At 39.3% G+C, this 27,175-nt stretch overlaps 2 protein-coding genes and 3 non-coding genes across 6 annotated transcripts in view; all 5 read right to left on the bottom strand.

Annotated features, from left to right (window-relative positions):
* The window catches only part of arhgef6 (Rac/Cdc42 guanine nucleotide exchange factor (GEF) 6), a 47,892-nt gene extending 29,358 nt beyond the window's left edge, over nt 1-18,534 (bottom strand). For both annotated transcript variants that reach the window (XM_036569103.1, XM_036569104.1), the window contains exons 1-4: nt 18,062-18,534; nt 17,304-17,975; nt 16,059-16,142; nt 9,864-9,948 (exon numbers count right to left, since the gene is read on the bottom strand). In XM_036569103.1, coding sequence (XP_036424996.1) covers nt 9,864-9,948; nt 16,059-16,142; nt 17,304-17,468 — 334 coding nt within the window. In that variant the 5' untranslated portion in view covers nt 17,469-17,975; nt 18,062-18,534. The remainder of the gene's footprint in view (nt 1-9,863; nt 9,949-16,058; nt 16,143-17,303; nt 17,976-18,061) is intronic.
* Nucleotides 18,535-19,156: 622 nt separating this feature from the next.
* Nucleotides 19,157-24,147, bottom strand: rbmx (RNA binding motif protein X-linked). The gene is made up of 9 exons (XM_036569107.1): nt 24,048-24,147; nt 22,606-22,729; nt 21,568-21,674; nt 21,216-21,381; nt 20,944-21,060; nt 20,735-20,852; nt 20,518-20,652; nt 20,325-20,416; nt 19,157-19,781 (listed from the first exon to the last, which is right to left on the bottom strand). The coding sequence occupies exons 2-9, from the start codon at nt 22,712-22,714 to the stop codon at nt 19,465-19,467; spliced, it is 1,161 nt and encodes a 386-aa protein (XP_036425000.1). The 5' UTR covers nt 22,715-22,729; nt 24,048-24,147; the 3' UTR covers nt 19,157-19,464.
* Nucleotides 21,110-21,175, bottom strand: LOC118807404. Its single transcript, XR_005007216.1, has one exon. It is a non-coding gene; the product is annotated as a small nucleolar RNA SNORD61 (small nucleolar RNA).
* Nucleotides 21,463-21,537, bottom strand: LOC118807400. Its single transcript, XR_005007213.1, has one exon. It is a non-coding gene; the product is annotated as a small nucleolar RNA SNORD61 (small nucleolar RNA).
* LOC118807402 lies at nt 21,751-21,826 on the bottom strand. The gene has a single exon (XR_005007214.1). It is a non-coding gene; the product is annotated as a small nucleolar RNA SNORD61 (small nucleolar RNA).
* Nucleotides 24,148-27,175: the final 3,028 nt, after the last annotated feature.

Raw genomic sequence — 27,175 nt, 5'->3', positions numbered from 1 at the left:
TTAATCCAATTGATGTGTTTGGTGTGTATATCTAAGCAGTAAGCAAGAGAGGGAGTGTGTTCTCACAAATAACCTCACACGTTCTAATGCAAAGAAGCCCTTAAGATAGCATCACGTGCTTTAACATGGGCAATTCCAGCCAAAACGTATTTGACAGAGCACTAAAACTGTTGCAATATCAGGTTCAGCTTTAGCAGTTTTTACCAGATTAACCTGAATGTCACTTCATTTCAACCAGTCTGCAAAGCTTTTGACAACCCATCTTGCTTGACAGATTAAACCGTTTGTTTCTGGCTAACTTCAGCTTGTTTTGTTGTTCTGCAGTTGCCGACAGAAAAGCTTGCTTAGGGCAATGACAGCATTCGGAATTTGATGTAGGCCTGCTGTCACAGTCTTCAGAATCAGACCAAATGGGCTATAGGTCAAATATTACCTCATAACAGTCATTTCCTAACTTTGTATGTGCTTAAATAGAAACATAGTAACGGTTAGCTGCAGTGTAAAGTGAGCAGCAACTTAGTCAGTGCTATGCAGAATGAAACAGGTATTGTGAAAAAACTGTTAGCACAAATAACAGCCTGGGAGGAACGCTTCTAAAAAAAATCAGACTGGGCTATCGGAACAATTTGTATAAAGAGTATTTTGCTACAGCACCAAAGGTGGCTTAGCCAATAAGATTTTAGATTTTAAATCTGTTTCATCATAGCAGCTTTTCCTAATTGATTGAAAAGTGACTGAAAACAGGGGCCAGCCAATCTGATCGAGCTATCGGAACTATTTGTTTTATAACAGTAGCTTTTCTTACCTGTTTGAAAAGTGATTGATATCAGTGGCCAACAAATCAGACTGAGCCAATGGAACTGTCTATTTCATAATAGTAGCTTTTGTTAACCTAAAGTGACAATGAAAATCAAACATTAGACTTCATATTCCCAAAGAGTAACCCAATCATTTCCTCAAACTTTTCAACATCAGTGTAAAAATCTATTAACAATAGAATCGTGTGCGTGTCTGAAGACACCTCCTCAGTCAACACACCAGTGAACTGAGATCAGGGGCCTTTCACATTAAGCAAGTTCAACACAGACAGAGTTCATGACTAGGTTTCAGCTTCACAAAGCCTAACAAACGGAATGGCAGTTAACGTGTTTCAGGAAGATGGGTTACAACATTCTCTGTTTAGATACTCAAGCTAAGATTAATCCTAGTGCGTGCACATAAAAGCGTGACGTTTATGACGAACAGCCAATGATGTGAAACATAAGGAGGATCAGAGTGTCTCTTTTTTTCAAATCTATGTAAATATGTAGAAAATAAAACATAACAGTAAAAAGCAGCATGAGTGTTAGTGCTTATTGGAGTAATAACTGCTTTATATCCTTAATATCTATGTTGTCTAATTGGCTTCCTCTGCTAAAAATGTGAAATGTGAATGATGCCACAAATGTCACAAATAAAAAAAGTGACTGGAGGCTCCACCTTTGCCAGTCCCTGCCGGGTCAGAAGCTTGGCCCTGACTGAAAATCCCAAACTTAACTTGCCCTGAAGCAGGTCAGGCATGGCAATGCATCCCGGTAAAAAGTGATCCACCGTCGTGAGAGAGAAAATCCAGGGTTAGAACAATATAAGCTTAAAGCTGGACCTGTCTTGATCATGAAATTTTAGCTAACAATTAACTGTTATATAAATAATTGCCATCAACAATTTCATTGTCTGTTTTCTTCATTGTATGCAACTAATAAAGTACAAGTCTAAAGCAGTTATATTGGGTTATCAGCTATATTGCTTAGCCAGCCATTTACTTTGCAGAGATTATTCACTGCACTGTACCGTGTGTAACACGTGTGTACAATTATACAGCCAACAGAAGCTTACATTGGTACCAAAGACTGTGAAAATGTGAATGTAAAACACTTGTTTTGCAGGCACAAGTGCTGTGTGAACAAATGTTAAACATGTTATTGCACACAGTTATAACAGCAGTAAAGTAATGGAGCCAACAACAACTAGAACTAGAAAAGTCAGAAGAAAGGAATGACTTCTTTTACTGACATGCATTCTAATGCATAACTAATCAAAATGCATTTGGCTCACAATAAGCCTGCTGCAATACAATACCACGCAATACCATGATATGCCCAGAAAAGAGTATTGGGGCACAATTTATCACAATAACAATAAAATATCGTCATATTGCCCACCCCTAGGTCAGACTGAATAATTGCAATCATCTCAAATAACTACGATCAGGCGATTATGTAATAATTGTGACATGCCTGGTTAAAGTTAGCTGGGAAAGCCATAAATCCTTCTTGTTAAGACAAGTGAGAGTGTATTGTGTCCTGCATCTGTCTCTTCTCACAGGGTCAGATGCACACATGTGAGAATGCACAGAACACCTGCTGGAGCTAATCCCACCAACTACCACCCACTAACCATGCTATGCTTGTGAGGGCAGCAAAGTAAGCACAAAAGAGATACTGCAAGATCATCGCTGAAGAGTCAGCAATGTCAATGAGTTATATTATTTCCCTGCAAAACATGACATACGAGTCTGAAGGGGAATTCCACGAATTTTTCCAAATTTCTGCATAATTAAATAGTTAAGATGTAACACAAGCCATTCAGAGCAGTGTGATGTAAAAATATCTCACACACAGTTATTACATGAAATGGTTACAAATACACTACATGATGTCAGAGACATTGTTATATGAGAGTTATATAAGTGTCTGGCCTAAAATGTATTTTTTAAAACCCATCAATTTGTGGTGGAGAGTGTCGGGAGTCAAAATAGTCCTGGAAGAAAACATTCTTTCAGATTTACTACCTTTTTACCATCATCAACATTGTTTACATCTCAACCACTCAATTATGTAGAAATTTTAAAATATCAGTGGAATACCCCTTTTAATTCACCTCTGAAGCAAAAAATAGAATATGGGAAACAATAACAGGAAAGTCGATGAAATAGGATCCCTACTCAAAACTGCCCACTGATATTTTATTCATTCAAATGGAATATGTAATCAGACACGCTTCCAATATCTCCAATACTTCAAAAATGTAGAAAAGTCTAAAACTTAATGGATTGGTTTTTTTTTTGATATCCAAACAATGGTAACATTTTCTAATTTAAGTCACCAATTATCATCTTATACAGCAACCAGGTTGATTATGTTAACTACTAATACAACCCCATTTCCAAAAAAGTTGGGACACTGTGAAAAATGTAAATAAAAACAAAATGCGATTATGTGCAAATCATTTAACCTCTATATTTCATTGAAAATAGTACAAAGACAACATATCAAATGTTGAAACTGAGAAATTTTTATTGTTTTCTGAAAAATATTTGCCCACTTTGAATTTGATGCCTACAACACGTTCCAAAAAAGTTGGGACGGGGGCAACAAAACGCTGGTTAAGTTGTGTCATGCTGAAAAAAACACCTGGTGGTTGATAACGTTTCGTAACATAAAATAGCATAAAAATAACATAATTGTTTTTCATCATCTACGGTACATAATAACATTAAAAGATTCAGAGAATCTGGAGAAATCTCTGTATGCAAGGGACATGGCCAAAAACCAGTATTTGCTGACCATGATCTTTGGGCCCTCAGGTGGCATTACATTAAAAACAGACATGATTCTGTAGTGGAAATCACTGCATGGGCTCAGGAACACTTTCAAAAACCACTGTCTGTGAACACAGTTTATCACTGCACCCGTAAATGCAAGTTAAAACTCTAAAATGCAAAGAAGAAACTCTACATAAACAGGTTCCAGTAATGCGGCTGCCTTCTCTGGGCCCAAGCTCATTTAAAATGGACTGAGGGGAAGTGGAAAAGTGTCCTGTGGTCCAACAAATCAACAATTGAAAATCTTTTTGGAAATCATGGACGCTGTGTCCTCCAGGCTTAGGACCACTCAGTTTGTTATCAGTGCACAGTTTAAAAGCCAGTATTTATAAAGGTATAGGGGTGCAATAGTACACATGGCATGGGTGACGTGCACATCTGTGAAGGCGCCATTAATGCTGAACGATATATACATGTTTTGGCAACATATGCTGCCATCCAGGTGATGTCTTTTTCAGGGAAGGCCTTGCTTATTTCAGCAAGATAATGCCAGACCACATTCTGCATGTATTACAACAGCATTTCTCTTTATTAAAAAAGTTTGGGTGCTAAACTGGCCTGCCTGCAGTCCAGACCAGTCACTCCCTGAAAATATTTGGTGCGTTATGAAAGGAAAAATACGACAAAGGACACCCCAAACTGATGAGCAGCTAAAATCCTACATCAAACAAGAACGAGAAAACACTTCACTTCCAAAACTACAGCAATTGGTCTCCTGAGTTCCCAAACACTTGTTTTGTTAAAAGAAGAGGTGATGAAACACAGTGGTAAAAATGCCCCCGTCCCAACTTTTTTGGAATGTGTTGTTGGCATCAAATTCAAAAAGGGCATATATTTTTCAAAAAACAACAAAATTTCTCAATTTCAACATTTGATATGTTGTCTTTGTAGCATTTTCCTTTAAAAATATGGTTTACATGATTTGCATATCATTGCATTCTATTTCTATTTACATTCTGCAAAGCGTCCCAACTTTTTTGGAAATGGGGTTGTAAAATTATAACTAGCCATAAAAAAAAGCTTCTTAACAGTAACAAAAATAAAAATGGATTTCCAAAAAACTTGAAAATTAAACAAAAACTTTAATGTCCATTACAAAACTAACCAAAACAAATCAAAATAACTGAGAAAAAGTCTTTAAGGAAAGCTGGAATTAGGCTGAGCTCAGTGTACTGTTGTGCTAATTTAATTTTGCCCTCATCAAAGGCATCACAGCATTCAATATAAAACTGAAATGACTAAATGAAAGACTAAGACTAACGGAAAAAAAGAATAAAAAAAAAACCTAATGAAAATTTTAAAACTATGATAAACCAGACTGCCACACAGCACAACAGTTTATACAATCACAGTAGGCAAGAGAAATTCTGATTGTAAGGTTTAAAGATAAATCTGTAAATATTGTTTTTTTTCCGCCCGCACCACTTTTCACAATTCATATACTGTTGTTGTACTAAGTATCTTACAGGTAATTATTACAATATATGCCTCAAAACTTATCAAACAGAATTCCACAAACATTTTAGGAATATTTACATAACTATTATATATGAATATATGAATATTTATAATCTTCGTGATGATAATGTTATGGACATGTTCTGAGGCAGTTTCTTGAGAATCACCCACCTACATTTTGTGCGATTTGGGCTTAAACGCAAGTATGAAGGACAGAAGCACTTTTTATGTTCCCCTGCACATAAACTGCATAAATTGCACGTTTAGGCTTGTACTCAAGCTTCATACACAACATGCTTTCTCGGGTACAATGTGTCCTATTTGGACTAGGAATCAGGCCCTTAGTGTACGGAATGGAGCGAGATAACTATGTGCTGAGTCACCACAGAACTGATCGATCATGTCTGGCACAAATTTATTTTTTTCAGATTAATCTGTCCATTAATCTGTCCTCTCCGCACATCAGATTTTCACTGCTGCAAGAAATGTCTCAGGAAGGCTGCTTCTATTAATCATAGCCAGCGGCAGCATGCAGACAGCTGTATCACATGTGTTCAGGTTGAACATAGGCTGTTAACAGAATTACAGCTTCATTATACTGTTAAAGCTTAATAATAGTTAATACAATAACATGAGGCCAGAGGAATTTTGATGGTCAGCACAATCTCCTGACACAAAGAGGCAAATCCAGAAGTGCCCAGTAAGTGATTTTATATGTAAAGAGCTGAAGGCCTGGGCCCAGGGGGAGATTCGTTTAACATGCAGAGAAGGACACACACTGTCCAGCTCAGCAGACAGTGTGGAGGGAAAGGCCACAGCAGAGTGTTTCCCTGCCTGTCACAGCACAACAAGTTGTGGGGGAAGAGCCGTCCCTCATGGAATCCACATGCTCTTCAATAAACAACTATCTGTTGGCCGCAGCAGAAAAGAGCAGCTGTGTCTCTCGCACACACACAGACAGTCACACAGACACACAGACACACACATAGACACACAGGTTTGGTTTTATACAATGTTAGGCCTGAACTTTTGTTAAAAAAAAGAAGTTTTTCCCTTTCAGTTAAAAAAAATAATAAAAAAATCATACCAGTGTAAAAAGCTCTTTACAAAGAGAAAACAGTTTTGTTGTTTCTGACACAGCAGGTAAGTTGAGTTTAAGCCTGAAACAACAATTCAACATTACTGATAATGTTGACTATCAAATATTATTGACAAATAGTTCCCTTGCAGTATTTAGCAGGCTACCTGAAAAAAAGTTAAACATTTGGCAGCTTGTCCTATCAAAGTGTTAATTAGCTTACAATATTACACATTTTGTAAACATTGTTTTTATTGGAAAAAAAAAAGTCATCCACTCATCAGTATTATTTACTGTTAAAATTATAGGCAGGTTTCAACAAAACACCACATGGTACTGGTGGTAATTTAGCTGTTGGTAAACAGCATCTCAGTGTCAAACAACTAAGCCAACTGATTGTTTATCAGTAGTCGATTAAATCACATAAATAGCCAAATATTAAAATATTCATTTTTTGCAGCCCTAGTGGTTTTCTGTCTGATTGCCCCAAAAATCAGGACATTTTGTGCTGAAAATGAACAAAAACAAGTACGCATGCACACTCATACACACTCTCTCACAGCTGCACTGTAACACAGAAATACTCATTTCACAATACTCAGGAGCACTAGAGAATGTGGGGCTAAATTCACAAAAGCTGGAGAGTGATTAGCGACATATAAGAAATTAATTTTTTAAACTTGTTTGCTCACAATCTAAGGTGATCACTGGTGTGCAGTTGGAGACAACACATTTTGTGTTACTTTTAACACAGAATGTGTTAAATCAGAAAATAATATGACACTTGTTAACACAGGGAACACAAGTAAGTGTGATGCAATAATTTTGACAATTAATATAGACAACATAATAATTTAGGCTAGTACGTGGTTCCATGAAACAGAGCATCTTTTTTGAATTGTCGCTAACCCAACATCATTGGACAGTGCAACATGCTTGAAGGAGCACAATAACTCCCAATTCTGTCACATCAACTAACTGCCACCCCCAATTGCTAGCACTGCATTGGGGGATGGGGCGAGAGCCACAGAGCATGAGGTCAATTATGCTCTCTTGGACGCCTGGCCACGGATTGCTGTGGCATCACCTGGGACAATCTCTCGATGATAGGATCAACGCTTACACCATTTCAGCAACTGAGAGCCCTGTACTTCTTTTCCAATTGGGAAATTTGAGACTTTCCTTGGGACAGGAGCATCAAAGATTCAGTCATTTAGCCAAATTGCCAGTGCTATTTATCTCAAATCCAAGAAACAACAATAATAAAAAATGCTTCTACCAGAGGAACCACATTTGAACTGTTAAACACAGAGTTTGAAGAATTATAGCTTAGAGCTAGTTTGCTCCTTCAGGGCCAGGACAAAGGGTCCACTGAATCAACCATGAATTCCACAATCTGCCAGAAAACAGCAGAATGTGAAGCCGTCTGTCAAAAAGCTGAAGCAGAACCAAGAATGAATCTTTCAACAAGACAAAACACTTGAGCAAATCCATGACAGCGCAGCTCAAAAACAGAAAGAATGGAGAGTTTGGGAATAGCTGAGTCAAAGGCCGAGTCTAAATCCAGTTGGAATGCTGAGGGGGGACTTCATGAAGGCTGTACATGTAAGAAAGGCCTCAAACGTCAAACTGCTGAAGTGGGACAGGGCCAAAATTCCACCCTGTCATTGTAAGACACTGATAGACAGTTACAAGAAACACTTACATGTAGTTATTTCTGGAAAACGCTATTAGAGCCAGCGCTTTTTTTCCATCCCTAGGAAACGGAATTCAAGTCAAACTGCTAGTTTAGACAAAAGATCACCGTAGTGCGCTAAAAGCACTAAAATAAGGATCAGGAATTTAAACCAACTGTTTGATGGATGTCTGGGTCTATACTTCTGTTTTTCTCCCACAACACACAAAGAAAATACAGGACTGTAGAACAAAGACCAAACTGACCACTGGGACAATCTAAAATAAAGAATACTATAGACTTCAGAAATCTTACATAAGAGATTCACAGACACAATAATATGATTTAAGAAAAGGGAAGTGATCATGCCTTTTGGATTGTAACAGGGAAAAATCCTTGACAATGTAGGGCTGTGGGGCTTGGTCAGTGGGCTTTGGCCAGTATTGCACTATTCACTGTTTCTCACGGCACACACCCTGCGGTAGCTGGTCGCACCCTAACCACTGAACAACCTACCACATAGAGGTGATTCAAATATACCAAACCTGCCTAAAAGCCTGACATAATTCACTTCAGATGTAAACAGAGAGGTGAACATTTGTGTTAGAATTCACTTCATTTAATACAACAAAACACATTTCCAGTGTGCCAACACATTGTTCTAAGCACTGAATGTGGCCTGTAGGAAATCTATTGTTTACTTGACAATGACAAATGCATAAACACAGTTCTAGTGAGAGAACATAGCACTGCATGCTTGTCCACCAAAACATTAAAGGGGAATTCCACCCATTTTTCAAGATTTCTGCATAATGCAATTGTTTTTAAGATGTAAAGAAGTTATTTACAGTAGTTTGATGTGAAATGCTCCATTGCAGAGAAGCTTATAGAGTCAGAATTGTTCACAACTGTGGAGAGTGAACAAATACGCTGTGCGATACCGGAGACATTATTTAACGATAGTTTTGGAATAAGCTTTTGGGCTAAAATGTATATTTTTTAATTCCACTCATAGTGGAGAGGTACATGCAGAACTTCTTTCAGATTCACCACTATTTCACAAATATCAACATTATATAACAACTCAGAAGACACATATAGGTTCACAGGTTGTATTGGATAGTAAATAAAATAGCAAAGTTACATTGTAGACATTATGTGCACTGGTTCCACTCTAAAGAAAATATGAGCTGGTAAGCTCCTATACAAGCACCATTTCACATCAAACCACTCTGAATGACTTTGTTTACACCTCAAGAATTGAATTTTGAGTTTGGATGGGCAATGCACTTGACATTAGTGGCACTCTTGCCAACATATGTCTCCATGTGAAACAGACCATTTGAGAACAATGGGTCAATAACAATATCTTTCCTAAATCTGCTCTTGAAAAAGGTCCTAAGAAAAAGTCTATGTCAGATTCATGACGTGTTCTTAAACCACAGAATTTTCGCATCTTTGTGCTCTTGAGTGTGTACAGATTTTGTTTCTACCTAAGAACAAATCCCAAATAAGAAAACATTGGTGAATGCCATTCTTCGTGAAAACTGCTTAAGTGGAATTTAAGAAGAAATTTCTTCTTAAGAACGGTTTGGGAATGAGGCCCATTCAGTTTGAAAAGATGTGGCTCATTGTCCTGACTAACTGAAAGCTAAATCTGTTTGCAGATGTTGCCAACCGCCAGCGAACAGTGGCACTCTTTGTAGTTCATGAGAGACCACTGGCATTCAATTTTCTAAAAATGATCCTGAACACGAGGCTCTCACACACAGCCGAGCCATCAGAGCCACAATGCCAAAACTGTCCGCGGGGCTTCGTCACCCTGCATGCTCGCAACTAGCTGCAAAATCATCAACTGTACAAAATTGCATTACAGAGCAGCCGAGGGGACTGAAAGCAGACTAGCAGCACAACCTGAGTGCAGGGGAGGTCGCAGATGAGGCTAATGCAGACAGACACAAACAGACAAGCTCATGCAACCAGTTCATAAGGACTGGTGAGAGAATTACCTTGAGTGACGATGTTTATCGCCAACAGCGTAGACAGAACCTTGCCAAAATTCTCCCCCGAGTATAAGCTCTCCGGTTCAAAACACTGCAATAAAACAATGAGACAGAAAACCAATTCAGGCAGGAGAAACGCACAATATGACAAGAGAAACAGATGTGAAATCAGAGGAGACATACACTGTATGTTTATGCTGATGAACAGAATAAAGAGAACTGCACTGGAAGGCAGACAGTCTGCACTGTCAGTCAAGCATAAATATGCAAGTAAATACACACCGATTTGCTACTTTATTATGCAACTGACCTATCCAAGCCTTGTTCATAAAAGCATTTTCACTGTGATTTTTTGTGAGGTTGGACAAGCTTTGCAAATACAAGCAAAAATCCTGTTGAGCATAATGGGAAATATCAGAAAATTTAACATTTAACAAAATACAGCTTTACTAGTTTACAACACTATTCCTGCTAGACTTGTTGTAACTAACTGAAACTAGAAAGATTTGAAATGATGATGGTCTGAAAAGCTTGTCAAACCTTGCAATAGATGCAATAAAAGAACACATTAACTGTAGCCCATCTGTTGTTGTGCGGTCTACCTTGGCCATGACCTGAAAGTAGAGATGTTCTGACATTCTGACTAATTTTGAAATTAGAATATCCATAAGAATTAATGAAAGGATATCCAGTTAACCACACAGAAGGAAAAACAACGGCAAAAAAAGGAAAACAAAAACACGAATAAAAAGCCGACATTGGCCAAAAATAACATAGGGCTGCAGGCTTACCTTTTTAGGTTGACAGCACTGGTGTTGCACAAAAAGACAGCAGCATGCAGCGTAACGTTTTATTAATCATAAACAGCTGAGGTGTCGGGTGAGTAACAGAGGCTGGTATTTGAATACTGGTACTTTCAACAGTTAACTGAATACTCGAGTACCCATGTGCTTTCCTACTGGAACAGGACCACAATAACTGCGCACAGAATCCTTAGGCTTCAGTCAGCAACTGCAAACCTACAAAAGTGCATCCACGGTAGTCGTACCTCATAAAATAGCCAATGAGTACAGGTGCATGTGCTCAGTGCTGGACAATATTCAAAATTCAGTATCATTTTTTGTAATACAACAGAGTATCAGGTGGTCTCGGATTTATTTTGTTAATAAAGTTAATGCTCCCTTTGTGCTGCTACTCTAGAATGTCTTGGGCCTGTTTCCTACAAACTACCTCTGAATGACATGAGCAATGTTGCAGCATGATTGCTATAGCTTGCATGCTTTGGTCATTCGCTATTCAAAGACATAGTGCTTATGCTGTGGAATGGTACAGCAAGCTTCTAACAACATCAACACATTTGCTTGCTAAATATATAAAATGGAAAAGAGTGCGATATATTTGTTTTTCATCTGAAGCTTTCTGACATGTGACTGAACAATCATATCAAGCTTAGTACACATATAAACATATACAGTCATATGTAAAAGTTTGGGTGAAAAAAAAAATTACAAGTCTTTGTTGATTTTTCTAATTTAAAATAAAGTACGGAGAACACACTGCTGCATATTACTGCACAATTACTATTTATTTGCTGAATTCAGCACACACAAAACAACCCTGTTAAATATGGCCTCTACAAAAGTTATGGCACATTTCATATTTCACTTTTTTCCAGTATACCTTATTTAAGCATGTCTAAGTAGAAGACAGGTTAACTTACGTCCACTTAGAAAATCAAGGTTTGTTTAAACTTTCGCATATGACTATACTCACCACTAAATATTTACCTAGTATTTCGTTTGATAACTGATATAGAATTCCTGTTTTTTAAAGTTTCTGTTCTGTATTCATTGATTTTCACTGTCTATTTCACTGTATTTTACATGTGTAAAAATAGGCTCAGCGTCTGTCCTCTAGTTGCAGCATGCTGTTTGTGCAGCATGTGTGAAAGTGTGCAAAGGCAAGATGTGTGAAACAGGCCTTACATAGTACTGTGAATTACATTTGCATAAAGTAAACCTACTGTTTTTTAAGGATTTTAAGATTCATTTAAAACTATCTGAAGCAAGTAGTAAATAACATACGGTGTACTGTCAGTTCATGGACACCATGACAAAAGCACACAAAAACAAATTAAAAAGCTAAAAACAGACCACAGGGACACTGCTGTTTAATGGACATCATGCATATAATGCTCATTATCTATTGGCTAAAAACTGTGCTAACACAAAAAAAGCAATATGATGGTTTGTTAATGTCTATATATGATATATAATATATCGATATATTATTGCCTGGCAATAATCTGGTGACTCTGTGTAATCAAGAAGAGCTTCAAAGAGCAGATAGGTAAGAGAGAGACTGTAATGATTGTTCTCTTCATGTTAGTCATTCACTCCCCCACAGTGCACAGACTGCTATCTTCTTTCCTCCAAAGAGTAAGGTTTCACATTTAAATAAAACATCTTAAATATAGAGTTTGCAAAGCAAGAAGCCTCTGTCTAACAGCTGTGGACCAGACAAGTTGAAGAATTAAGCAACATTTTTGTGTTTCTATTGCTATTCAAACTGTCATGTATTTGCATTTCCTTCATAATGCAAGTTGTTTTAAAAACCAATGCATGTGCGTAACACAGGCTGAGTTGATTTACAGCGTGCAATATATTTCACACTCATTCTTTATCTGTGCATCTCTGCATCTGTCCCTTCGTATAACTTTATAGATCCAATCGATCCCGCGCAATCTGTTAGATTTAAACCTGTAATCTCCCTAACGAACTTGTGTTACAACATGTTTGGCGTTATAACCACCACAGCCTTATCTAAGCTTCCAAATCCATATTAAGCTTGGGGAAAATAAACGAAAACAAAGATGTGATCTTCTACATGCAGAGATTATGTTTATCTTTCTCCCGTTAATCTTCCATGAATGTTTCTCCTGCTAGAAAAATGACTTTCCTCCCTTTCCTGGATTTCGCAGACGTTATCTACATAAACACTTGTGTTTATAGTTTTTAGATCTGTAATAAAATTGGGGTTTTGAGGTTTCTGACTGGTTGAAAACCTTTTATTCATCACTGCTTGCTTTGTCAGCCCTCCCTGTCAAAATCTATACTAAATATGGTATATTTTAAACTATACTTTAAACTAAAAGGCAGTAAATGCCCTCTTTATTTCTCTACCCTGTCTCCAGTAAGCTGCTGCTGATATAACCTCAGGTTACAGTCTATGATTATTTACCAAGTGTCTAGGGTCAGGGCTGGATTTAGGAGGATGGGCTTTAATCATTTGGCTGCAAAAGTCACAGAACGACTTTCAGGGGCCTGTAAAAATGGGTCATTTTGTGCCCTTAGAAGATTTAAAGTGGTCACAGATGGTCGTTAATTGTTTTTACAGATGTACATGTTGAGTGAAGACTTGCATTTCCGAATGCTGTAGTCCTGATCTATCAAATAAAACATATAAATTTATGTTTATTAATTTATGTGATGCTTGTTGTTTCATTGTTTTACTGCTGTGGTTGAATATTGGGTTATCTTTAAATAGTTGCCTATTCAGTGGGGTCTTCTATGAAAAAGAGGCATACAGATCCTCTCACTGCGTCAATTAAGTAATAAATTAATTAAATGTAAAACTTTTTCACCTAATGCAAAGCAAGAATAACTTGGGCTTGCAGCTATTTTGCTTCCCATTTGAGCACTTCTCCAAAAGCAGAAGTGAAAGTTGTGCGAGTGGCCTCTCTGTCCAGTCACATGATTTGCAACATCCATGAACACTTCTAGGCCTGAGCGGAGGGTGACAGACCTCTTCGCCAGAGAGCATGGGCAGGGCCCGGATGTCCACAGGCCATCATATGGTCCACATTAAAATACACGGCCCATCTCCTTACAGCTGCATTACAGCATCACCACTAATTATGGGGGAGGCATTGGAATCAACTGAAAAAGGGAAAGGGACATCCCCCGAAAAGGCAAACATTTAATCTTGACCACTTTACTGCATGCTGGCTTTATTCAATTGCCTCTTAAACTTGGGTGATTCACGACCCACTTTACAAAAAGATGCTATATATACATTTTTCAGGCAACTGACTGTTACCCATAGTCTTCGTGAGGTTTATTCCAATAATGGTTCTAAACATGTTACTGTTAGATTAGGTTTAGATTCTTGCTGTTTCAAACTAAAACTGGTGGGTTAAGCCCAGTACAGAGCTTGCCACACAATTTTGCTACATCTATTTTGTAAGAGTACAGTGTTTTGGATGTCTGCTAGAACACAGCTGACAGTACAGACTGCAAGGAAGGGGAAATTCCCCTTCACAGAGATTGCAAATGCCCATAAAGAGAAGTTGAATATATTGCTACAAATGTCATAGCGCACATGCTGCTATAACACATTTTCTTGAAAACGCAGCATGCCATTGCTAGTCTCAGCCATGATTATCAGGTGATAATGTTGCCTGGACATGTTGCTCCATTACACTGGAAACAGTCCTCCCATTTTGGGGAGGGGACAACATGCCACAAACACAAGTGATCCATGTTCTTCTAGCAAATTAAACAACCAAAAAAGGTAGCCAAGCAGAATTTAGTGCTGTTATGTTTCTTCCCTGTTTTTATTCCATGGATTCACTCTACTGTAAATGCTATTGGCCTAAATTCAGTTTCCATAATCTACTCATTTTAGTGGCAATACCATTCTGTCTCTTTTAAGATTTGAGCAGCAAATTCCAAACATGAAAGCTAACATAGAATAAGATGTACGGCTACAGACAGACATAAAGGGGAATTCAACCAGTTTTTCAAAATTTCTGCATCAATCACTAAGACGTAAACTAAGTAATTCAGAGCATTGTGACATAAAATGCTTTATTCTAGAGAAACATACTCAGTCAGAATGGTTCACAGCGGTTGTAATAGGAACCAGGCGCCCAAAGCTTTTAAAGCCTCGAAAAATGTTATCTCACAGAAAGTTTTTAGATGAAATAGTTACAAATACACTGTCTGATGCCTGGGATGATTGTTACAGATTTACCACTGTCTTAGAATGATCAGCATTACATATAAAACTTATGTAGGTTCACTGGTCATTTTAGATAGCGAATTAAATGTCTATATTTGTGTTGTAGACATCACAGTCCCTGATTCCTGGAGCACATAACCTTACTGTATCCAAGATACTGAGTAACTTTGATAACCCATCTTGATAAATAAATGCAACAGATTAAGATGGCAACTGAAAACACTATGACACTAGGTCTGGTTCTTGGTGACACTGGCTTAAAGGGAAATTTCACAGACTTCTCAAAATTTCTGCATAATTCAGTGGTTGAAATATAAACAGAGTCATTTAGAGTGATTTGACGTGAAATGATTCATTTGTAGAGAAATTTGCCGTCTCAGATTTCTTTACAGTGGTGCTGATAGGAACCAGGGTTCCAGATATCTATAATTCAAACATACCCATTTTATTTACTATCCAACCACCAGTGAATCCACGTGTGTCCTCTGAGTTTTGCTGATGATGAAATGTTGATGATGGTAAAATAATGGGAAATCTGAAACAATATGTTTTCTTTGGGGACTATTGTATCCTTCCACCATGAATGGATTAAAATAAATGGATGAAAATACATTTCAGATCAACTTTTTTTTTAATCACAAAACTACTGTAAAACAATGTTTCTACATCAGGCAGTGTACTTATATCCGTTTCATATAATAACTCTGTGAGGGAGCTTTTAGAGGTGGACGTCTGGTTCCTATTACCATCACTGTAAACAATTCTGCCTCGGTATGTTTCTCTAGAAAGAAGCATTTCACACCAAACCACTCTGAATGACTTTGACATGCTCAGCATTTAATCATGCAGAAACGTGGAAAAAACGGTGGCGTTCCACTTTAAACAGAGAAGCACTGCAACTTTTACTAGCTTTAGCACTAGTAGTGTAAACCATTGGCACATGCGGTGCAGTTTATATATAAGGTTTTATTTTAGGCAGTTAAATCATTTCACTTCATGTCAGAATTAATATCGTGTATGTTAGCATATGCGTAGTTTATTGATGTGAATACCAGGAACAGAGCCCTGAGTCTCCCTCAGCCAAGAAATGCAACGTTATGGATAGCGCAACATGCAGAAGAAGAAGGTATGGACAAAGTGTCATGGTCGTAACATTAACACGGTGTAATGTCAACTTACCTCAACCTTTAAGGAGAGACATCCTTTCAGAAACTCTCGAATGTTGGCTATACAGTCCGCTTCGCATTTGGGTTCCGGGCAATACTGTGAACAGCCAGAGATGGAAAAGGTAAATAAAAAATATCCCAAAATAACGTTGCTGAAAAGCTCAGGCTGCTGCTGCTGCTACTACTACAACTCAGCACTCAGAATAGCCGGAGATCCCTCAGGGAAAGGACTGTGTGTTTATCGCTGAAACGGGCTGTCCCTGTTGGACTGCTGCATCCATTAGTACAGAAAAAGGGCTTCTTTCGAGCTCAGTCGGTGAAGTAATTAAGGATTCTCCTTTCTCGTCTCAAACAGCACATCTCTTGCTGCCCTGTCGAACCAGGAAAAGAGACTTTGTGGAGGAAGTGACGATGTCCTCGGGCTCGGTCTAGACCTCACAAGCATGGACATATGAAACCTGGACAAAACAGGCTGTGTCTGCTGGAAAATGTCCTGTTAGGACGTGTGAAAGCGACCTCACTAGTCCTCACTAAACAGCTACAGTCTCTGTGAATGTTCAGCTCATCTCAGGTGCTGCATGTACTTCAGTGGGACGTTAAACCTGCTTGTATGTATGCCCTGACTCTGTGACCTGTGGGCTGCCTTCAGGACGGTTTAGCAGCAGTTTAGGGGTAGAGGGGGACTGGTAAACCTACAGAACTCACGAAAAAAATGGGCCTAGTTAAACCAAATAACCCTTTGGGGGATAAATAAAGTTCTCCGGATTAGGCTGAACAGATGTATCAAAACTCGATAAGAAGTAGGCACCAGAGTCTACAACTGAAAATAGTTCACACCGGGCCTTTAAGTGCACATTATTGATTAAATCGCGCTGTGAGGCAGAGCATGCTTTAGCTGTTGTATTGTGATTGTAGATAAAACATGGCACGAAAAACGCCAGTTAGAGAATGCGGAACACTTTTCCCTCCTGAGACAGGAAGTCCGAGTTTACATCGCGATTAAACCGAGCGTTTTGGAGAGATAAAGTGTTAATCAGTGAAGTCAAACTGCAGCCCGTATTTTACTTAATCTGTTAACTATCTTTAATTTGGCTCTTGTGAAACACTGGAGGCTGAATGTAGCTAATCGTTCTGCTCGACTTCAAAAGCATCGCTCTCCCGCTTTGCTGCGAGTCCTTATTGTGTCTGTCTGCAATCAAAAGCAGCCATCTGCCCTCCTTTACCTTCCAGATCAAGTTTCTTTGGCATATTGCGTTACCTTCTGAACGGATCCGGGTACCAGCCGTTCCATAAGCTTACACAAAACGACCCCATCTCTCAGCGAGGCTTTCAGGAAGCCCTCCGGATCGGCGATGTTCTTCTTCGGGGAATTAAGAACTCCTAAGGATATGAGCCACGTTACGGTCTGCTCCTCTGGGTTCATAGCTCGGGATCACCGGGCCTCGCCGAGTTCTGCAGCACCGCTGGTGCTGCGAGTAGGACGGGACAGATGCTACCCACATCCGTAGCACTTCTGCTTTGCGGAACAGCGTTAAAACCAGTAGCGAGCCGACTCCGCGACGCTGCAGGGAAGTCCTCCAGGACGAGGACGTTGTACCATCTAACGGTTTTCATGTATTGATTCCACTTAATGAAGCGTTATTTTTCTTGTGAAGCCTGCTCCACACTAGACACCTGATCCATGTGTGTAATATGAGAACATGTAGGTTTCAGCACGTTGCCTAGAGCTTCCTTTACGTTACAGACTACTAGTGAGCAACAGATTTCACATTAAACATTCATTCTTTTCAGTCAGTGGAGGGAGACAAATAACTGCACAAGAGGTCAGATCATTTTAAATATTTATTTACATGCAATGCATCAAACATCACTCCACATGTGGGTTCAGCTCCATCTACAGGACTCCAACCTGGTCAGCCTTGCGCTCAATCTAGGAAATAAGATAAAAGGAAAAAGAAATAAGAGACCACCCAAATTCTATGCAGCATCTGTGTACTTCTGTGGGGCTGGGCATACCTTCTTGAAGCAGAATGCACTGCACATGGCCAAAAAACAACAAATGCCCATGAGCTTTAAAGCAGCTATGATCCCATCATTCACATTCCCATCATGTTCATCCTGCAACAAGAAAAAAATCCAATTAATATCCTGCTATAGCAATGAAATGGTAATTATGAATAAACAAGTTTCTCAAAAGAATCAAAGGTCCAATTTTATTGAGCTTCCAGTTACTTTCCAGGCTGAATGATAGAACTGGGTCTTTCCAAGTTGTCTCCTTTGTTAGGATGGGCATGCTTGTGAGTGGCTCTGGCTTTTGTTAAAACCTAAGGCAACTTTCTACATGTTCAATATAGGTCCACTGAAATAATGGTCTGGATTTGTAATTAGGGGGACTTACACTACATTGAGGAAATAGTCCTTTGGTGGAAGGTTTCATCTTAATATCCTCAAAGAGCCATTTGTCTTTTGATTTGATGTTGGAGAGGTGGCAAATCCATCAACTTATCTTTCTCCTTGAGAATGTGCAATTTTTAGTTTCGTTCCTGAAACTATGGGCCTTTTAACTCAATGAACTCCACTGGGTTTGTAAGATTATACAGACTCCTTTGGTTGCAGGGTTGATTTTTGTGTTAAAGTTGTTCAAGTATGATATAACTGTACGGTGTTAGATTGCAGCATAGCATTTGTAAGGTCAGAAGAGGCAAGAATGATGTTTAACCTGTAGTTGAGACTGAAACTCATATCATCGAGTTAACTTCACTTAGACCAGAGACAAAAGGGTTTGCTTTGCTTACCAGCTGTTGACACGTTTAATCTCGTGTTGAATTGTTTCTTGCATTTTGCTTGTCTTTGGATTGGTCGTTGCAAGCCGTCAAAGTTTACTTTACGATGAGGGATCCGTTTGCACTGAGAAAAACTATACTGATAAAGAGTTTGGCAAAGTGACATTTCTCTTGTTCTCAACAGACTGAACAATGTCAACAAGAATATTTTCCACAATCTAAACTGGATAAACTTTGTGTTTCCCCTCACCATGAAGGTCTGAGGCTCTGAGCTGACAAGTTTCAATGGTTCCGTGGTCCTCTTTGAACAGCAGTGTTGCGCAAGCTCTTGGATTAAAAATTTTATTGGTAAATGAAAACCATACTTTTGGGCATTGCAGGTTTAACATCACTAGGATACAAAAACTAACACTCATCACTTAAATTGGCAACAGTACCATTAAATGGGAGACGGGCAGAAAAAAAAAAAGAAAGAAATTGTTACATTTAAAAAGGAAAAAAACTTCACAAGTCTGGGTACAGCTTGAAACTGAAGCTTGAAGTCCATATAGAGGTTAAAAATTGACTCTCCATTTTCTCTGCACATGTAGAATGCCCCACAATGTAAGCTGACCCTTTTGTCACACTGAGTCCATTTCAGTATCGACTGCGGGCCATTCCTCTATCTGCCCGACTGCCTCCGCGGCCGCCACCCCGAGGCGCGCCACGACTTGAGCTGCTGTATTCACGAGGAGGGTAGCCTCTCTCTAGTGGAGGGGCCGGGCCCCGCTCTTGCCTGCCCAGTCGCTCACCACGGCTAGCGGAGTATGGGTCACTCCGACTGCTGGGATAACTGTCGCGACTGCCATATCCATCCCGGGAACTGCTGCCATAGTCGTCATAGCGACTGCTTCCGCCACTCCCACTGTAGGATGGAGGGGGACCCCTTGAGGGTGGGGCACTGCGCGAATTACCTGCAGGGTCAATGGGTCATGTAATTGGCAAAATTCACAGACATATTTTGTGCAAGTCACTGCGTTTGTCAAGTGCCCACTTTCCTACATATATTCCTCACTCCTGTTTTAAACGTTTGCATTTCAGGGCTGTTAACGTTCCAAATGTGCATTGTATCAGTCAAGATTGAATTTGGATCTCTGGGGTACGAAGTGCTGCTTTATTCAAACATAACTACTTGATAATGATGACAATGGTGCAACGAGAGCAACTTTTTTCCTTAAGATTTGAGTTCCAGAGGATAGATTGTAGATTGGGCACTTGGTTTCTCTTGTTTGATTTGAACAGGACTATCGGAAAGACTCAAAGAGGGAGAAAAAGCTTGCCAGGGAGTCCGTGTTGAGTGCGATTTTGATACTGTGGAACATTTGAGTTGAAAGGAAGCTGTGAAGTTTCCACTGATTTATTTGGATTGACATGAGGTGGCCTTGTCCCAGGAGCACAAAACGCAATTGTGGGAGAAACCCTAAACCCTTTTCTAAAAACTAATGAAGTACTCTTACCGTAACCGTCATAGGGGTCTCTATAGGAGCCTGCACTTGGCCGCTCCATATAGCCCCTGGGTTCTCGACCTCCTCCATAACCATCACGATCACTATGAACAGAGAAACGGGGAGGGAGGTGGGATAACAATGTGAGAACATATCACACAAATAACATTTTTACACATGCGCGCGTCCTTTATTTATAACATACCTGTAGCCTCTAGACGCTGAACCATAATCATCTCTGGAACTGGACTGGGATGGATACTCGCGGTAGGAATAGTCACGTGGTGGAGGGGCATAGTCCCTGCTGTCTCTCGAGCTTATGTAGTCCCGGCTGGAATAGCTGTACAGCATAAACAGTCAGGCACTCAAGAAAACAGAAGACCATTTAACTGCAACTCATTTCGCATCACTACATGACTTACCTGTCTTTGGTATTGTAATGGTCATCGCGTGGTGATGGATAGTCATCCCTCCTTGACATAAGTGATTCTCTGCGGGGAGGAGGAGGACCATAAGGATCCCGGTCCCTTGACATTGGGGCTGCAAAATAACAGTGAGAAGTTATAAAGTTATGAGTTTTATTTATTGAGCTTTGAATATAAGCGAACAGTGTAAATCAAAGCTTGCTTACGTCTGCCCATTGGCCCGGAGGGTGCTGATCTTTTTGGTGGCGGCCCTCCGTTACGCACTGGCGGTCCCCTTTTCAGAGGAGGTGGGCCTCTGGAGGACATCCCTTTAAAGAAAGGTTCTACAATATCTACGTTATCACAGTAGTCTTTTGGCAGAGACGTAAATGTAGGCTCAGAACTTCTTAGAGAACTGAACATCAACTTGGAGATCAGTTGAAAGAATGTCATCATAGCCCACAAATTAAGGAAAAAAAAAAAGACTCTGGAATCATACCTCTGCTTGGTGGTCCCCGCATTCCACTAGGTGCACCTCTGGAGCCTCGTGGGCCTCGGGGAGGGCCACGACTGCGTGGGTGCATTGATGGTGGGCCACGGCGGCCTGATGATTCAAACTGAGGCTTTGTGGCCTGCTCTACTTTGATGGGTTTACCATCCAGGGCCTTGGAAAAGCAACAAAAACAGGTTACCTTTAACCTTTCCAAATCAAAAAGTAAAAATCTAAGTAGACTGTGAACGTAAGTAAGCTCAGAACTTCTTAGAGGACGATTGTGGACAGTCATTTCCAACAGATCAATGCCACAAAGTGTCATCACAGCTTACAACCACAGTTTTAATTACCTACTTACCTTTCCATTCATTTCCCTCGCAGCATCTTTCGCATCACCAGGATTTTCATAAGTGACAAAAGCAAAGCCCCTGGATTTGTTTGTTTCACGATCTTTCATCAACAGAACTACATAAAGAAAGCAAGCACGTGTTAGAACACATCCTTTCAATTCCAGCACTAGTGATATCAACTGCACATATGCAAGCTCAGAACTTCTTAGAGGAACTAATTGAACTTTTCATTTTAGTGTTGATCAAGTCCAAAATTTTCTTCATAGCTTGCAAGATAACTACTGGACTAGAAGCTCAATATTAAATGAAAAACTAAAGACTATATTCACAGGAAGAAAAAAAATACCAACTTTAAAGAATTTCATTTACAGGTTCCTTTTTTGTTCCCTCATTCTTGCATGCCAACATGCTTCATCAGCAAGATCACCTGTTGCATGCTCAACCTTTACGTGTTGTGCTAAAGAGTTTTCGGTTTTCTCACATAATTAAAATGCAGGACCAACTAAAAGGAAGAATTCCATTAATGTCCATTGTTTGAAGCAGTTTTGTGTGCTTTCCCCCAGTCAAGCTTGTGACTACTTCCTCTTTTCTCACTGTTTGCTATACAGTCAGGTTTCGACAGCAGTCCCTGTATATACTAAATTCTGCATAGTTGTGTGTCACATATTGAAACTCAGTCACTAATTTTACCCTGTGCTGGTAACAATTTGCATATTTGGTTAGCAAAGCGTGTTAACACAGTTTAGAGCAGAAAGATGTGCAAGCTGGGCAAAGGCATTCAGGTGATTGTTTTAAATGATGCCACACTTTGAATGAAAAACGGAAAAAAAACTGCTAGGTACAGCAAGTGTGGTAATAATGTTGGCTACCACAAACATGTTTAGAGGTTAAATTGTGTGTTACCTAGGAATAAGATACTTCCTCTGATTTGTGCAACTATAACAAACTATTAACTACTAGTTAATCACTTAATGTCTCAGCAGAATGTTTACAGGTTTTTTCCCCAATCCGTTCCTATTAGAAGACCTTTGTTTGTTTGTTTTCACCTTCAGATATGCGGCCAAACTTGCTGAAATAGCCTTCAAGAGCTTTTTCAGTAGTTTCAGTGTTCAGGCCACCTATGAACAGCTTCCCTGGTCGGTCTGCCTCTGCCATGTTTGTCTTTAATAACTGCAATCGAGAAACAAGCATTTTGTTAGGTTCCAAGCCCAATAATGTGTGCATGTAGCTGTGTTTAAAAGAATGCTTGTCCAGTTCATGCATCATGATCTGTTTCTATGCTGACTACCACAGCTCTCCAAGATACAGCAAGGCTTCTAGCCTTCAGTCTACAGAATCATGGCTTGCATATGGCCATCATCAAAACCTGTACTGCATTTGCAACAATAATTATGATTACTCCATTACCAAACACCTTGCTCATCGTCTGGAAACAGCACTGCAGTTTAATGTCTCTTTCTCTCCATCACTGAATGACATACATAAAGGAGGTGGCTGGTGAATCCACTACTCGACACTACGGTTTTGCAGTATAATCCATTTTCATATGGACTGCAACAGTCTAGCTTAACAGTGAGCTTTCTGATTAGCCTGACTGACGCAGAATCTGATTGAACATGTGAAGCTAAGCGGGATGAGGCACATGCTAATATGCCTTCATATCAGACTTTAGCGCTTAGCTATGCATATTTTACAAGTCTGGACACTTTACACAGCGTGTAATCCTAACCCTGGTCAGGTGAAAAACGGTTCGACTTATTTTTGCAAATAACATTTTTTTGTTTGACTGACAGAGCAAGAAAAAAAAATAAAGCGAAAGCTACAGACGCGACAGCTACATCTGCTTAGTCAGTGAAATTAGCCGGCGCTGGAGTCAGTTCTCTTACAGTAGATAATTTTACTACACAAACTACCGTCGTTAGACTCTTCCACCCATATAAACTAACTGACATTAGATTGGCCAGTTCACTACCGTTAAATTAGAACGAAATTATTTCGCCGAAAATCAATAGCACAGCTACTGTCGGTTGCCTGGCTAACGTGAATCACAAAATGGCGGCAAGAGCTTGTCAAGTGCGAGTCTTTTTAGGGGCCACGGCCTCCACCGTGCACAACCCCCTCACCTAGCCAGCTAGCTAGGTTAGCTAACTAGCACGTCGACATAACCCTCATCACATGTAGAGACGGTCTAAAACTGAAGTAACGTTTAACTAAAGTCATTATTTCGATAGGTTCATTCTCATACTAATAAGTTGCTTCTTTATTCTTTCGGATATGTTGCTAAATTAGCTCCTCACGATGCCTGCAAACGGCGCTAGCACAGCACTCATTTTGCTAGTAGCTACCAGCAGTAAACATCTACACCCCGATACACAACCGGCGGATTAAATGTCAAATTACATTTTCAGAACGTCTTGCTGTGATAAAATACTGAATCTAAAGAAGTGAACAAACCGCGCTTATGCGGGCCAGCGTGCTACCCACTCACCTGAATATGTCCGACGTGCAACAAGATAACCCAAAAAAAGTCGCACCCTCGTTTTTATCAGTCGGCTGGTCCGCCCAGGAAGTCGTAACGTTGGGGAGGAACCACTTACTCGCTTCTCGTAGCCACTTCCACTCAAGAAAGACCACTGCTGCAAGGGGGTAAAGCTTGTAGTTTTGCCAGTCTTTCGATAACTGCCATAGCTGTAGTTCACGCTTGTAAATAATCAATGAAGGCAAAATCTCCAAATTAGCTCTTTAAAATTTAGAATGCGCTCTTTAAAGAAAGCATGATTTGATCATTAAATATTACTGAACTCACGTCGAAAGAGTTTCTTACCTGCAACATGGACTTTCCCAAGTGGAAGTGCCCAGGAGAAGTGAGAACGGACAGAATTAGCTAGTGTTGCATATCCAGTTTATCTTTCATTGAAGGTATTAGGTGTTGTTTTTTAAAGTAGTATTAGTATATATATTTTTTTTTACTAAAATGGGAATCAATTAGTAATTAATTTTCGGTATTACTGTTATGGTATTTTCAAATTTAGTAGTAAAAATATAATTTGCATTTGATGGTCAATTACATTAGTGTTCAATGGAGAACTATTACTTCACAGAAGGGAAAAAAAACATACTCTACTTTTAATGTAAGTCAAAGGAACCAGAATTTTTTCCAAGTTATTTTGGGCTGCACAATGTAAAGGGCAACAGGTATTTTCAAATTATATCTAAAACAACAAAAATGAAGGTTTTGTTCCAACAGCAGCTATATATATATATATATATATATATATATATATATATATATATATATATATATATATATATATATATAAAACAACCAACAAAACAGTTCTGAACTGTGAGCTGCCACAGAATTTCAGTTCAACTGATAAAATTGGCCATAGGAAACAGAAATATTTAAAGTAAAGTAATTATATATCACTTTTGTGAATAGTTAAACACACATAAAATGGAATCAATGGCTATGTGCTATACCTCAGATAAACATCTGTTTTTGGATTCCTGATTATAATGCAGTGTGAAGGAACAATGATAACAGTGATGAAAAGACCCACCACCAGCTAAGTGTGAGCAAAATGATAGTGAATATTGCTAATGACATTTCTCTTTGAGAATCAATCCTCACATGAATATATCAATGCTATTGATTTTCTTAAGGCAGTACACTGAATATATTATATTATATATAATATCTTTTTACAAACCAGATGTGTCTTTGATGCTGAAGAACGTTGGAGGAAAAATGATTTCAGCAAATTAAAAATGTAGGATATGATCTACTTTTATGTCACTGCGATCCTAACAGTCATTTAATGTGGTAGTTTATTTTGTGCCAGTGCAGGGGTGTCCAGTCTTATCCTCAAAGGGTAGGTGTGGCTGCAGGTTTTCCTTCCAAGAGAGCAGGAGCACACGTGTGCAATTTGAAGTCTGAAGTCTTTTAACTGAGAATTAAACAAGTAATGTGCTCCTCCTTGTTCGAAATGAAAACCTGCAGCCACACCGGCCCTTTAAGGATAAATTGGACACTAATGTACTAATGTAAAGGCTTTCAAATGTATGTTTTTGATAGCCTTATTTACTCACATTACGCAAAACAAGAATCTGAACTGGTATGTGGTGCTTGGTATCTGTAAGAAGTTAAATCAGAGAACTTGAAGAGAGAAGAATTTGTAGACAGGAGAATTGCCACTCAGTAACGTCTTCTTGTTTTGTCAAACACTAGAGGGCGATCCCAAAGGAGTCCAAAATGAATGTGTTAATATGGAGCATTTGAGGAAAACAATAGTTTATAAATGCTTAAACATTTTTATCCACCTCATTTTTCATGTGACCAATGTGTTTCATTATCATGACTGAAATTTCTGGTTATGGAATAGAAGTGTCAGTCATTGCCATTCTTTAGCAAAGTCAAAGAACGTGTGCGTATTTTAGTTAGTGTTTTGTTCTGAATGTCTTTGAGGAACAACATGTAGTTTGCAGCTGTCAGTACAGCCCAGTGAAGACGAAGCTGCAATCATGATGTCAGTAAGCGCGAACCTTCACATGAGCTCATCAGTTCGCCAACCAATCAGCACTCAGTAAAAGTAATGCTAGCGCCCTACAGCCAAGAAAAAGGCAATTTATAGGTAAGTTTTCTTTGCTTTTTTAGTAAAATACATCATCCTACTTTTCAAAACTAAAGGAAAGTCCTGGACAAATAGTGAGTAATTATTTTAACTTTTCGTTTTTAGCCATTTAATACCATTCCTCCCGTTCATTGAGGACTCGCTCGCGGGTGCCCTCTGGCGTATTGCGGTTATGTTTTTGATTTATCGGGAGAAACTGTTAAATTCCCTAAACGGGCTCTGTGTTGACACAATGTATTGTTTAGGCACTAGGCAGTTAAAACTGTGTCCATCCTTTATTAATGTGAATGCAACAGGTTATAAGGCATGTCATGCTCATAGTGTGAGAGACTCCTACACGTTCGGTGATGTTTGGTATAAAACTCCGTACCCATTCCACACGGTCCCTATGCAGTACTGTGTTATGTTCCCTACAAACTTGAGCTCTGGATCTCGGTTAAGGGAACCACAGTTGACAAATACCTTCATTCGGAACGTCTTGCAGCGTCATGATCGAACACTCATCTTCAATAGATCTGCAATGACTGATGGGTAAAGTTTCCTTCAGCTTCCTGCAAAGTGATAAACCGATGATCACTGTTCCCTGTGCAGTTTAAAGTTCCCTTCCAACACAACTTTTTCACTTGCTATGATTTGGAATCACCCTTAAAACATCTAAGTACCCTGTGCAGGGAACTAAGGGGGCGATTGGAATGCACCTCATGTTTTCAGACAGAGGAGGGTCTGGTGATTTCTTTTGACTCTGGGTTTATGTTGACATAACAGGCCTCATTAATCAAACGTTCTTAGGCCGAAATTTCTTCTTAAAACCCACTTAGGCAGTTTTCATGAAGATTCTGACATTCACCACTGTTTTCTGATTTGAGATTTGTTCCTAGGTAAGCACAAAATCTACACTCACTGAAGAGCACAAAGGTGCAAACAATTCTGCTGGTTCTGCTTCTTCTGGTTTACGAACACGCCATGAAACTGACATATATTT

Source organism: Colossoma macropomum, unplaced genomic scaffold (genome assembly GCF_904425465.1).
Source record: "Colossoma macropomum unplaced genomic scaffold, Colossoma_macropomum, whole genome shotgun sequence".
Lineage (NCBI taxonomy): Eukaryota > Metazoa > Chordata > Actinopteri > Characiformes > Serrasalmidae > Colossoma > Colossoma macropomum.
The sequence above is the reverse complement of the archived record's forward strand: the minus strand, read 5'-3'. Positions and strand labels throughout refer to the sequence as shown.